Raw genomic sequence first — 15,146 nt, 5'->3', positions numbered from 1 at the left:
AACAGAAATCCCACTGTATCCCACTGTATTTTTCCCTTTGCAAATATTTGTTCACACTGCTGTGCATTCACTCCAATCTGTTCCACAAAAAAAAAAAAAGAAAAAAAAAATCAGTGGCAGAAGGGCTTCCACACTCTTGTCCTATATGAGTCAGCAGCTTGAATCTTGAGGGAAGGTGCACATGAAACAGTGTCATTTAATTTCACAGCTAAACAAATTCTTTCAAGAGCAGAACTTCACTTGTACCACACTCTTGCCCTTGGATGTTACCACCAGCACCACAATCATCAGGTGTATATTGGAATCTGCAAGTGAACGATGCAAAAGGCCAATTTCGTGATAATATGGGCCTTGGATAAACCAGCAACATACTTTTAGGATTGCTTCATGACTTTTTTTTAGGGAACTAAGTTATTACAAGGCAATACAGGAAAAAACTGAAGTACTTAAAAGCTCTTTTCCTATTCCACCTCTGCTTTATATCTTGTGACTACAATAAACTAAGGATTTTAGCTGCCCAGTCCTGACAAATTGAACACACTAAGGTTCCAGGAGCAGGTACCAATTATCAGTTTGCATGCATTTATCACACTGGCAACATTTTCCTTGACAGTGCATTGTCAGCTTAGCAGTCAGTGCTGTTTACCCTCAGAAGATCAAAGACAACACGTGCTTTACCATAACAATAGTGCAGATTATTGACGCACATACTTAACAGACCTAAAGACTGAGACCAGTGGCAGTGACACTTCACAGAAGTGCAAAGCTTCTGCTCTTCTCCCCAAACTGGAGGGAAGGCTGCTAGTAAAGCATTAGGTATAGAACAGATTAAACATCATTATTTCGAATAACCTACAGCCCCACATACCTACAATAGAACACATGACTGCATCTGTAAAATTAACTGCAAACAGCAGTACTACTTTGAAATAATTTTCAGAAGCAGTATTTTAGGTTTTCTTTATTTTTAGGATACAATACAAGCAGATTTTCAGTTTGGATTTTCTTTTGCTACTGCGTACACACTTTTTATATGATGAAATCTGAGCTTCTCATGTAAGCAAGTGATAAGCACCAAAACACAGAGAAATATAGTATCTGAAGTTTGCACATGGAACTCAGCCTAAACAAGGCTAACAGAATGGTAAACCTAAGTTGCAAAGCATTTTTACTTTTTAGGGGGTTCACACTTTACATTTTTTCCGTAATACATTTTAGAGGCTCTTTTCCCTACCACCAAAAAAATTAGTCTAGTCCAGTGCAAGTTAAAAGAACACTTAGTCTAAACCATTTACACCAGTCCACAAAAAACATCATCCAACAACACCATAAGCAATGTTCTTATTTAAACGCATGTCTGTTACATTTATAGACTTGTTTTCAATACTGAGACAAGAAAAAACCTGCACACTCTACAAGCACTCACCAACAAAATAAATAACTGAGGTATCAGAGAAAGTGACAAATAAACCCCAATAAAGACTGGCAGAAGTTTGACAGCCATCATGTATGTCCGACAACGAAAATTAGACACACCAGCACTGTAAATGATACCAAAAGCTTTCTGTTGGCAGGTTGAGTGTAAGGAGAATGTCACGGCATTTTCAGGTTTGCCTTTAAACTGCTGGAGGTCTCCTGTCTGTACAGACCTGAAGAACTACCTTTACTCTCAACCCTAAGAACCTCATACAGAGACATCATACATTATTTTCTATAGCAGTCAGTTTGGTACCTTTTAGAAATGGAAACAGAAAAATTAATTATGTTCAAGTACATGGTTCTGATTCTGCACAGATAAGACAGACCAAGTGAAGAATCCCAAACTAATCACTACACCAAGACGCATCCACAATGTAATAGTGGAACTCATGGCTTCAATTCAACTTTGAAATAAATCAACTATGCAGTAACTCAAGCAGAGCCAGACCTATGAGAAGCTGCTCTCTCCCTCAGTCATCATCATTTCATCAAGATTAATCCCTGATTGCAAGCCAAGCTATGGTGAAGATGAGAAGCACGCAGAGTATTCCAGAAGAGGAACTCTGAACACAACGACTAAAAATAAAAGTCTATACATAATTACTGAGAGATGCTACCCATCAAATCCACCTCTTAGCAAGTATTTCCCATCTGTGCTTAATGGGCAGATGTCTTTTTCATTTACTCAGCACATTTTTTGAAATGGAAAACTATGAATGACATTCTAGCTGCTTATCCAACCAGCTGGAGAAGAAATTGGGTAAGCACTTGGTTAACTGCTGAAAAGCCTGTATAATTGTGGTGAATTACCTGTTTATCCCAGATTATAGCTTCAGTTCATTCAACTATTGTCCCAAAAAACTAGCAAGTCACCTGTCACTGAGAATGAGTTATTGGGGAAAAGAGCAACTGAGTTATCTACAAACCTGCAAATTCCGCAAGCAATAGTTTTTTCAAAGGAGCATTCCCCTACATGAGTAAGAAACCAAGAGTTTAGCTTCAGGACACCAGACAAATCTGTTTGATGAGTCAGTTCAATGGCAAAACCTATCAGCAGACCACAGATTGCAGAGAAACCATTCAACCCAGAGGATTCTTTGGAAAAAAATTCTAAAGACTAAATAAGTGAGGATAAAATCAATGAAAAACTTAAACAGAAAGGTGAGACATGAAAGAGTAGCTCCAGCCAAGATAGCTGTAGTACAATTTTACCATTAAAGTGAGAACTGAAAAGCAGAACAAAAGTTACTGCCAGAATGCTTTCAAAGCTTGACTGATAACAGTCACATCTTCACAATCATGCAACTTCTAATGATCTGCATGAAAAAATGAACTGCAGTGAAAAGATCTAAATCTGTACCTCTTGTATGAATGTATTGATTTAATTGCATCTTTTCCACTCATTTTTGCAGGTCCACCTTCAGAAGTCACTTCTTCTGAAATGTAATCCTCTCAAAGATACTGTAATGTTATCAACACATGTAAATTACACATCCTTTTTGCCTCACTGTGCCATTTAAGTTGATCCAGATTAACACATGTTGAACTGAGCTGTGAAAAATGTTTTCTTCTACAAAAGTTGAGGTGCAACTATGAAGTACATATGAAAATATATACAAAACCCAAATATTTTTGTCCTACCAATTACCACAAGAAGTACAGAGTTCATATCAAAAAAAAAAAAACACTATGTAACTACACTGCTCAGTTAGTTTCCTGCTGTAAAATCATTACTCATTCTATTCTCTTCACTGCATTGTTATAGCAGGAAAAATACCTTACATTCTTTTACAACTTGAAATTTATGTTTTAGTGCATTGTCACTGTATAGTACGTGGTCAAAGAGCAAAGGCAATTTTAAGTACACCAGTGCTTATCCTTGCACACAGAACTCTCCTGCTTCAAGAGATTTTAGGCACAGGTTGTACATATTTTGCAGTGACTGGAATTGCAGTAAACAGGTAAATTCCTGATGTCACACTCCCCCCAAAGAAGGGGACAACGATGCCATGCTGCACAACAGAAACTCAGAATTATATCAAATGCCATACATGATTCATACTGCATCAATCAGACGTTACCTCTATTGTCCACCTCTCAGTAGAACAGAACAGAGATGCTTAGTTTTTTTATCCAAATGCACTGAACTCTAACAGCCTTAGAATCTGAGGTACAGGCAACCAATAGAATATACTAAATATACACATATTCCCTGGGAACAAAGATTAAATTGTGAATTGCTAAACTTGCCTTCATAGGTAATAGGCTATCGTGCTTCTCATGTAGAGACTTGATTTAGAAGTCCACCTACCCCAAACATCCAGCACCTTATTTTCAAAGACAATATGGATTCTCTGTGTTTTGTGGAAGAAATAAAAAACAATTTATCCTTCTAAAAGTCTCACCAGGCTACTGGATTTAAAGATTTTATTCTTTTGAACTTATTTATCCTCTTCCCATGATCTCTGCAATTCAGGCACTACCTGATGTAACAACTATTTATAAAAGTAAATAAAAGTAAAGACAGTAAAACAAAAAATCAAGTCAGCTTAATCTCTATTCAGGTTCTAGTCCTGTGTCTTCATACCGAAGAAGGTACTGGCATAATCACTATGTGTGATACCCATTAAGCATCAGACACTAAAAGGAAACATTTGTCAAATTCTTCTTATTTTTCACAGCAATTCAAAAAAAGACATTGGAGCTCAAACTATAGAATATATGCTACATTGCAGTAAACGACTTTGTACTGTACTCAAAGGACCATTGTTGTTTAATCCCTGCTCTGCCCAGTCACACACACACTTTCTTCTCCCTAATCCACCCACTCTTTAAAGCCACCGCATGAACTTTTCAATGCTGCTCGTTCGCAGCAGCTCTGAATAAACCACACAAACCGCATCTCTCACACACGTGACTATTTTTGAAGTGAAAATTAACACAAATACAATTTAAATGGAGACAAGTCAACACTTGGGCCCAGATAACTGTGTGTGTAGCCAGCAGGGAAGAAGTGTTGTTATAGAAAATGGGGGCGAAAAGCATGGAATGAGAGCCGGCTTTGTTCACAGGCAGTAGCCTAAGTGCCTATCAGTCAGCAAAAGCATTTTTAAAACAGCTGCATCAAAGCTTTCTGCAAGTTAGTCAGCATGTGACAGGCCAGCACATTACAACAGTGCCACAGCAATCTCTGCATAATAGGAGTGCTCTGAGTGACCTGAAAGGTCAGTGTTTTCAAGCATTCCAGTAATCTGTAAATTGCTTGGCTTATCACTTGGAAGCAACATAATTACACTGCTTGAAGGGCTAGGACAGTAGACAGATTTTAGGTATTATGTTTTGGTCAGCTACATACTAACCTCTACACTGTAAGCATATCCAGGAAACTCAGAATAACGTACAAACTTTAAAAAGGAACATTAAACCATCAAAGTCTGCCCTTCGGATAGAGGGAAAACTATCGACAAAGTTTTGTAACCATCTATAGTAGTTTATCAAGTAGAAATATCACTGAAGGTTTTTTTTTTAATTATTTCTTAACAAGTGTTCCAAAATGTTTAAAGATACTGCCTACAAAACTAATTTTTAAATACATCAAGACTGCACTACTATTGAGTAAATTAAAAGATCCTGTTCTGGAAGTTAAAAGGTGGAGCAAGCAAAATGCAACTTTCATACATTAAACCATCAAAGTCTGCTCTTCTGATAGAGGGAAAACTATTGACAAAGTTTTGTAACCATCTATAGTAGTTTATCAAGTAGAAATATCACTGAAGGTTTTTTTTTTAATTATTTCTTAACAAGTGTTCCAAAATGTTTAAAGATACTGCCTACAAAACTAATTTTTAAATACAGCAAGACTGCAACTACTATTGAGTAAATTAAAAGATCCTGTTCTGGAAGTTAAAAGGTGGAGCAAGCAAAATGCAACTTTCATAGTTGAAAACCAGTACTTCCTACCAGAGAAAGGAAAAATTATTGTTGCCAGCTATAAACATCCCAAGCAATTTACTCATAGCCAAGCGAGGCACTGGCCATTGACTTTAACAACAGATTTTTCTAGAAACAGAAAAGCAAAATTAGATCTACCAGTCCATCTACCTCACAAGATTAAAAATGTTGCCATTCAGTTGCCAACAGCCTGATCTGGCAGAGTCAGAACTATTTCAACCCACTCTTTGATTTGTGTGGTGCCCCAAAGCACAGGACGCAGCCGCCAGGCCCACCCAAGGCTCCCTGCACAGGAGGATCTGTCCTGGCAGCCCCCAGCTCCCCTCACCTTGTCCAGTGCAGCCCTTTTGCTGCACACACCAGCGCCATCTGCTTCCACTGCCACCAAGCACTTAAAAACAGTTCTACTGCTTCACTAGAGGTGAATTCAAGTATTCACTCAGGAGGGAGAAAAAACAAAGAGCAAGGCAAAAATTCTCAATTTTAATTCCATCATAAAGTAGAAAGAAAAAGCTATGCAATATTTCTCTGAAATTGCTAGCTTTTGTTTAAAGCACTTTCAAGGCATGGTTGATTTTTTTTTTTTAAATGGAGATAACAAATGCAGTCAGACTTTTGTTTAAAGCACTTTCAAGGCATGGTTGATTTTTTTTTTAAATGGAGATAATAAATGCAGTCAGAAGTTCAGGCTAGCGAAACACATGCTGCAGAAACATCACATTTATGTTTAAAAGGCATCTCCTGCCTGTTTAAACCACAATGCTAGCACAGCTTCAAGTGCAGGACATAAATCTCACATGACTGTAAACCAAACTAAGTTTACAGCCAGAAAGACAATACTAGTATTACCAATAATGCAACTGACTTAAAAGGTGCCCTCATCATGCAGGAAAGAAAACAAAAATCCAACACCCTTGGTCATTCTAAAAGAGAAACTATCTCAGTAACTCTCAACCACTGGCACCTTGCTATTCCTTACACACCTTCCCAAGACAGAGACATTTACTGATTGCAAATAAACACAACCAGTAAGAAAACCTTTTATGTTAGCATTGGTATTCAAACAATTTAAACAACAGATCCCCTCATTTGAAACTCAGCACTTTCCAGGGCAGTTCTAGGGTGGATTTACCACTGAACTACCAACAATAAACAAACCACAATAAACTACATGAGCACTGGAAAAAATAACCCCACAGAGTGCTTCTACAGCACTATCTGATTCAGATGAAACATGTTCTTTATTCAAGCCATCAACATTGTTAATGTAAACCTGTATACCTTTCTTGTATTTCCTAGCTAAATGTTCCCTGCTTTAGGAATATTAATCCAGCCTACATTTTCCATAGAGAACAAAACCCAATCAAAATGCAAGTGCATTTAGTTCTCTCATGAGATTACACTCCAGGAATTTCCATTCTTACATAGCTGGGTTATTAACAGAGAGGTTTATCCTGTGTGCAATGGCCAATCACTTTCCACAACTTAATTTCAAATCTGAAGGAAACACAAGTTCCTTTGTCAGAAAGCCATGCCTTTAAGCTTGGCTTTAAGATCTTAATACCCACTGAAAAAATTATTTCAGGAATCCAGGTTTACAGGAAAAGCCAGTACCCCTTCACCTAACACTGTGCTGAGAAACTAATTCATGTGAAGGCATTCATAGGCAAAGGAGCATTTTTTCCAAATAACATGTAGGAACAATGCTGGGTCAGGCAACATTAAAAAGTTTTTAAACAACCATCCTGTGATGAGAGGGTTAATATGATCTGGCCTTCTCCCAGATTCAGTTCTGGGGAAGCCAGTCATCCAAAATGAACATGAATTACGTATTTATTACAGTCTTGGAATTTGTTCAGATAAACAGTAATTGGCAGAGTTAGCCCCAGGTACTATCCTGATTCCATACAAATTACAGCTAACTAATTAATTGATATCACATTGTCAAGTAGCACCTCAAAGTTACTTCTAGAGCTTTACAGCTACAGTCATTCCAATTGTCACTTTCTATTAAAACCAATAAATCTTTAAAGTACATAATTTACACCTATTATCTTTTCAATGAAGATGAAAGCATCTGTGTATATACTATTTGTTTTGGTTTTTTCTTTTTCTTTTTTTTTTTTTTAACTTCAAAATATTTTTTTACACCTTTTTGTTGGGGTTTTTTGTTGGTTTGGTTTGGTTTTTTTTTTTTAACTTTAAAATATTTTTATACACCTTTTTATAGCAGCATGTGCCCGGTCAGTCCTTTGTCAAAGTCACGTCACCAGTGCTGTAATTTAAGTAATAGAAAAACTTACATCATTGCTCAAATTTCACAATCTCTCCTGTTTCATTATGCTACTGCTTCTGGTTATAATTTAAGGTTATTACTTCCTTTTAATTAACTTGAAAAATTGAGCAGCGTCTCTGCAGCCACAAGTTACTTCTTATTAATTTTTGTGTCACTGAATTCATGGTGAATATAACTAAGCCATTAATGCTGCTGCAGGAGCACCACGGCTGAAAGAAGAAAGAGACCCAAGAAGGTTTGCAGGGAAGGGCAGTGGGTGTTATTGCAGCCGAACAAACTCGCCTCCCAGAGCCGTGTCCAAACGCTTGACCATATGTTCTGAAGTGTATTAACAAGTCTCCAAGCACCTTGCTCATTCTATCTCCCATCTGGATACATCCTAAGAAACAGTCACCAGCCCAGAGTGTAAATAGCTGGAACAGGTCCATTTAATATTTACAAGAAAATTTTTAAACTGGATACAGAGAAGGAGGCCATCTGTTAAAGTGATTGCTGACCCAGTGGGGCAGAGGGGAAGACACTGTTACTGGACCCCATTCAAACTAGGCAAGGAACTGCCCAAACAGTCCCAAAGGATCACAAGTTGAAAACTAATTACTGCCTTTTTAGGAGGGGTGGGGGAAGATTTTAGAATTAAGTTCCTAAGAAGAAGTCAAATGTAAAAGGCAAATGTGAGGAAGACAGAAGGCTGCTCTGCAGTGCAGTCCTTACTGGGAAAAGCCTTGGGAACTACAAATCAAACAAACTGCCGACTTTTGCTCAATTTCTATTTTCAGCATATCAGTGCTTTGGATATGTGGGGGTGGGGAGACAAAAAGGCCATCAGAGCCATACCAAGTTCTCTTGTTGCTTCCTCTGCTATGGGAAGTTAACCATACACCTTCTGATGAGTTATGTGGGCCAAAAAGGTCACATTTGCCCGCTTCTCCTAAGAATGTGAACTTCTCCAATGCAGCACTCCCTACTACTGTCATCTTACTGAATTTAGGCTGCCTCCCCCACAACAAAAGGGAAGAACATCTGTTTATAATGGATTAAGATATAAGAATCCTATTAGAGATTACCAAATACTCTTGAGAAAATAAATACTTTTTTAATGTACAGCCAATATTTAAATTTTTAGCACCAACAATACAGTTGATTTTTCCAAGTGTCTAAATAAATCCTGATGTGCAAACGCAGGGAAGACCTCTAAAGAACTACTGAAGATCCTACAGAGTCAGGAATAGTAAATGTAAGCCAAGTGCCCAGTCCTGCATACACTGGGGCAGTTCTCCAACCCAGCCACCTAGCCCAAAGAGTTCACAGAGCCTGGGGCTTAAGGAGCTGTCTAAGAGTACACTACAGCAGGAAAACCCCATGGATAACCAAGCAGACACCACTGTCCCTGGACAAGTCACCACACTTGTGGCCTCAGCAGCACTTGTTACTCTGCAGCCTCCAAGGGATCCACGCTGGACCTTAAATATTCAGCTGAACGTGTCCCTCCATTTCCTCAGATCCTTCACTCAAGCACATCACAGCCCTGAAACAAGAGCACCCCTACTATTTATGACTGTACAGCGCATATTTGAATAATCTGGCCCTAAAATAGCATCATTATAAGACAAGACAGTGTTTTCATTTCAGGACTTTTTGGACTCAGCATAAATACACTGCACAGAATCATGGAATTCATTTTAAGACTTCCCTACGGCTGTTTGCTTAATCAGTACATTCAGTGAAGAAGTCATTAGTAATATATTTGCCTGAGAAAACACTGGGCATAGTTTGATATTAATTTTTGTTGTACTTATACCATGATAACACAGAAATACTTGTGGGGATATAAATGACAAATGTCTTTTTTAACCCATACCAAAAACAATAAAAGCATTTGTTTCAAATACTATCCCTTAATTCAAACTGACACTTCGAATTTGACAGTGATACAAACCAAATGTTGGGACTACTAATTTTGAAATGGACATGTACACGGCTTTACTCCCCCCACACTGTGACTAATCAGATTTTCCCCTGCCACTCCAATGTGTACACAAGACATGGCCTTTCCACGAGGTATAGAGGACAGGAGAGGAAAACAGAAAGGAGGATCTTATTTCACACTGAAAGCTTGTTGGCAAAAAAATGGGTGAACACTTCAGTCCTTGGTGAGAACTTCAACTTTGATACAAAGCTTTCAGATTAGTGCTTTGACCTGAGATAGAAAATACTTTTGCATAGCATTTCAAGCAATAAACCCAACATATTTAGCACAATTCAGAGCTTGAGTAGTCAACTAGTTACAGTTCTGTTTCCAACTCAGTACCTTATGGTGAGTAGTTAAAAACCAAGTATTTTCACAAGTACCCAGAAGGTTTTGACAACAATGGCACATCGCAGTGTGAACACAGACATACATTCAAGCTCAATAACCACTCTTGGCTTCAAGAACAAATTCAAAGTACTATGTTTCGAGCTTTTTTAGCACAGGCAGAAGCCCAGCATCTATTCTCATAGAACCTAAACAGTAGCACAATGTGCATCTTAGAATACCTATGATGTACGGTAACCCATTTCTAGAGGTTTTTCCCTGACACAAAGATTAGCTAGCTGGTCACTGATAAGGTCTTACTGATTTTCCACTCTATAAAGGTGGAGCCAGTTGCCAGGCACCGTGAGATTTCAGCTCTGTTTACATTACAGTAATCTTTACACTGCACGTTGAACCAGAAGCAAACTCCAGCACACACTTCATAATGACCTACACAGTGTGGAGCTTGCAGCTCCTCTCACACTGCAGCCAAAGTCATACTGGAAAATGGGGTATCATCTGGTAGTTGAAATTGCTGATAGTCCTAACTCAAACAAAGAATTCAAGAAAATCCAAGCCTGAAATACAAACTACTCATATAAATTATTCTTTGAAAAATACCTACCAGTATTAGTATTTCCTAAGTTCCAAATACAACTTACAGAAACACTAGCAAAACTAAATGCAGTATTTTAAAGGCTCTTTTTCCCATACAGGAAGTAAATCCTTAGGTTAAACTGAATTCTCAGTTACTTTCCCATATATGTTTTCTATATATTTATTTCTTTGTTGTTACAGTTGAAGAATCTCACAAACAACCAAAGAAGAACTGATCTAATGTTACAGTGCCCCCATACAGACTTACATGGGAAAAATAAAATACTGCTCCAAACTTAGCTATCTCACAGACCCAATTAAAAACCACTTCAAAAACATTTGCACATATATTGCTCTACAAGAAACAAATCCATCGGTGTTTCCAAGTAAGATTTAGGGTACAATACTAACTGCAATTATGAAAACCACAGGCCATTGCCTCTAAAACAGAAAACCAAGGAGTCCTTGCAATCAGCAGGTCTTGAACCATTAACACAATCCCGTTCTCAGCTCCTGATTCAAGGGGCTGTTAACAGATACATGTCTGGAGCTAGAAGTCCAGTTAAAATAACCAAAATTCAATTAGTTACACGACTGAGGTGAAAGACTGAAATACATTTCATGAATGTATTTAAAAATAGAAGGAAGTCTCAAGAACTCAGGTTCAGCACTCAAAAGGCTCAGGGATTCATTAAGTTCTGTCCCCACATTTACAATTCAAAAGCTCTTCAGGGTGACTTTTTTTGGGTTTTTTTTGTTTGGGTTTTTTAACCCATGTGGACTATATTTGAATCTCCAACTTAAAGGCAAAAGGAAAGTTTACATCCCATTACTAAGACCCTGACAGTCATTCCCATAGCATCCATTAGTACAGTTCAAAAAGACATCAGAAGAGATTAGGCCCCTTAAATTTTGCAGTAGCAGCCACAGGCAGATTAAACTTCCAGCAAGTCTTCCTTTCTCCACCATTTTCTATTGTATATTACCAACAGCTACAACAAGCACATAACACCTTAATAAAAGCACATTCTTATACAGCACAGCAGGGGAAAAAGCTAAGTAATCAAAACTGAAAGGCAGTGAAACTGTTTGTGAAAGACTGTTGATAGTAGGGTGTAACATAATCAATCACAGCAGCCAAGATTATCTCATGTACAAATAAGAATTATTCAGCTAATCAAAAAGAATTTCTTTCTCTTCTTTTTTTTTTTTAGGTTTTTTCCAGTCTGTAACCGTGGATAAGGACAAAGAGCTCAAAAGTATATTAAGTAAATGTTAAGAGAAAACCATTCACCATTTAACGCTTTACAACCCCAAAAATGAGAAACCAGATACCATGTCCAAAGGGGTAACTAAAGGAAACAGGATCTGGAATGTGAACACAGAAATCCCACAATATTCTAGTATTTCCAAAATACTTTTTAATCTCCTAGTCTATGACTATTAAAAGTACATGAAGAGCAGGCCAGGAACTTATGATTGAAATACAATTAACATTATCCATCGACTGAAATCATCTGTGTTTTGGCAATGAAACTCATATAAACTGTATGCATCAGATTCTAGTCCTTAAAGACATTTCTGTGATCAAGACAAAAAGGTAATAAATAATTTTGATAAAAAGCTATCACAGATGAAGGATTTACTCTGACAACCACAGGACTTAAAAAATGAGGTATTTTCCAGAGAAAGAGATGCTGTTTCAATTACAGGACTTCCATAAATCTGAAAGCATCCCAGCGAAGAGTTAAACCCCAGTGAGACTATATTTTGCAACAACATTCTTAAATTAACATACCTTTCAGTATAATTAGTTTGGCTGATACTGCATGCATGTATGCAAGCTCCAAGGGCCAATGTGATATGACCATGAGCAGGAGGAGTTTCAAATAACTGCTATGGCAAGATACAACTTCCAATTAACCCAGTCTGTACACCAGTCCGCAGCCAAAACAGATACACTTTCTGTACACTTCTGCAACTTTAAAGGCACTTCCGTATTTAAAAATAGAAAAACATTTCAAGACAGTACATGTACGTGTGAAAGGCAATATTTGTCCACAGCCTCACAAAATAGCTGTATTTTAAGAGAGCATTTTGAGCCAGAAATGAGAATTTTATATCCCAATTCTACAACAACAAAAAAAAATCTGCAAAATTTAAGTTGATGCAATTTCTCACAATCCATCACAAAGCAGAACTCTAACACAACACTATTCAAGACAACATTTATCTTCAACTCCTATTTGCTGTTAATATAGAAGCATTTGAAAAGGGATAAAAAAGTATGTTTTATCTATCTCCATAGCAAGGTGATAATAGAAATGTGAAATATTACCCAAAATAAGTTACTCTTCCAACAACAAACGTTTATTGTTGAAATGTGTTTGTCTATATGTTAAAATGTAACACTAAACCTCCGGAAGCCTACTTAAAACGAGGCATGAAACTCAGCAGTCAACATTAACTTATAAATTTTTAAAATTTTTTAAATTCCACTCTGGAAGCTGAGGTTGCCTTGAACACACCTCTAGAAGTAAGACTCCGGAGTCGGTAAAATCGCCAGCTAACAGTATCTTACAACTAGAGTTTGTTACTTAGTATCTCAAGCACCCAAGTTTTTCGGCACTAATACAGTAAGGTGTACATTTTACTTCAGCCTGTAGAATACCACTTGTGAGTAAGTGCATACCAGCCAGTGACATCAGACCGAAACCACGCAGTTTCACTCGAAAGCAAACACCACTAAGCCGAGCTCCGGTAACGCCAGCGAGCACACACGACGGGAACTCGTCGCGCTGAAGCCGGAGCAACTACTCAGGCGCCACAAGCTAAAAATTAGTCCGAAATTCAAATTCAAACTAGTTTCAAAGCAAACCTTTAATTTTACACGAAGGAGAAATAACCTGTTGAGCGTTCCCGGCTCCACCTCTCACCCCGGGGCCGCCCGGCATTACTCACCGCCGCGCAGCGCCGGGGGAGGTCAGAGTACACACCCCGCAACGTGCACCTGCACCGGCAACACCTACGGATCAGGTGGAGGACCGGCACAAGTTTCTGACGGATTACTGCCGCCCCAAAGCTGTTTACCGTATGTCAGCAACAATCATCCCCGACTGATTCAGCGGCCACAGGAAAAAATCCTGCAGTACTGGACTCTCCCGGCTGAACCTTTCCTAATTGCTACCCGGCTCCAGCCTGGAACAAAAGGGCACGGCCAGCGCACCGGCGGGAGCGCGGGGGCTTCTCCCGGGGGCAGGGCCCGGCTGCCGCAGCCGTCCCGCCGCCGAGGCCCGCACGTCCAACAGGTGGGCGGCCGGGCGGGGGCCGGGGCGGCCGGCGGGGCAGCGGCCCGGGCCAGGGGGGTGCGGGCCACCTGCGCGCCCCTCCCGGCAGGCAGGAGGGAAGCTCTGCAGGGAAGGCGGCCGGGAGGCTCCGGCCCGCCTCACCCACCTCCTCGGTCCGCGCCAGCCCGTGCCCTCAGCACCGGCCGGGGGAAAGCCGCGGCCACCGCGGTGCGGGCTCGGCGGGGCAATGGGAAAACCGCGCCGGGGGTACCGCAGGATCGGAGCGGGCAGGGAACGCGGCCGCCCCGGGGCCGAGCCTTACCTTCGTGGAAGCCGCCGCGGCCCTGGCAGACATTTTGTTTCCTTCTCTCCCCCGGAGCCGGGCGAGCGTGTGCGCGCCTGCAACTCTTCAGGCCGGGGGAGAGAAACTCGGCGCCGCCGCCCGCGCCTCACGCAGCCGCCCGAATAAACATCCCAGGGCGCGGGGGGGAGGAGGAAGAGGAGGACGGCAGGGAAGGGGCGGAGACGGGGGAGGAGGGAGAGAGGAAGAAAGAGGAAGGGGAGCGGAGGCTCAAGTTTGATAAAAGTGTGGTCTCTCTCCCTCGGTGCCTGGCGCGCCGGGGCCGGGTTCCGCCGCCGGGGCACGGAGCGCGGGAGCGGCCGCGCTGCCCCCGGGCCCGCCCGCTCAGCGGCCGCGCCGCCCGCCCGCCTCGTGCCTCTCCCCCCGCGCAGCCACCGACATGTCCGACTGCCGGCACGGCCCATCCCGCCGCGGGGGGACTACCCGCCCCCCCGCCGCCTGCCCCCGCTTTGCCGCAGGACCCGGACCCCTGGACGGCGACGGAGCGGCGGCGGCGGAGCGGCCGGTCCCGGTCCCGCGGGCTCTGCCGGGCGCGGCGCGGTGAGGGGCCGCCCGCGGGGCTCGCTGGCCGCCGGGCTCCCCCCGCGCCATGGTCGGGGCGGCGGGGGCCGAGCGCGGCCGGGCCGGCGCAGCCTATGGGAGCGCGGGGGGCGTTTGAACGCGGGCAGCGGAGCAGGCCGGGCCCGGCACCCGCACCGGGACCGCCCCGAGCGCTGCGGGACCGGGCGGCTGCGGGGCTCCGCCGGGCCCGGGGCTGCGCTCTCCGCAGCACGCGGTCCTGCAGCGCTCACGGCGACGGAATTCTCGCCCCCCTGGAGCCGGCCGCAGAACTGGGATGTCGATCAGCGCGGGCTCAAGCCTGCTTTTGCGTTTGCCCATTGT

General features: G+C 41.7%; 1 protein-coding gene across 5 annotated transcripts in view; it reads right to left on the bottom strand.

Moving 5' to 3' along the window:
• Nucleotides 1–14,384, bottom strand: part of TJP1 (tight junction protein 1) — a 69,712-nt gene extending 55,328 nt beyond the window's left edge. For all 5 annotated transcript variants that reach the window (XM_041468726.1, XM_041468727.1, XM_041468728.1 and 2 more), the window contains exon 1: nt 14,226–14,384. In XM_041468726.1, coding sequence (XP_041324660.1) covers nt 14,226–14,258 — 33 coding nt within the window. In that variant the 5' untranslated portion in view covers nt 14,259–14,384. The remainder of the gene's footprint in view (nt 1–14,225) is intronic.
• Nucleotides 14,385–15,146: the final 762 nt, after the last annotated feature.

This window comes from Pyrgilauda ruficollis, unplaced genomic scaffold, assembly GCF_017590135.1.
Source record: "Pyrgilauda ruficollis isolate IOZ18807 unplaced genomic scaffold, ASM1759013v1 scaffold23, whole genome shotgun sequence".
In the NCBI taxonomy this organism is placed as follows: domain Eukaryota; kingdom Metazoa; phylum Chordata; class Aves; order Passeriformes; family Passeridae; genus Pyrgilauda; species Pyrgilauda ruficollis.
This window is presented reverse-complemented; position numbering and strand designations above follow the sequence as displayed.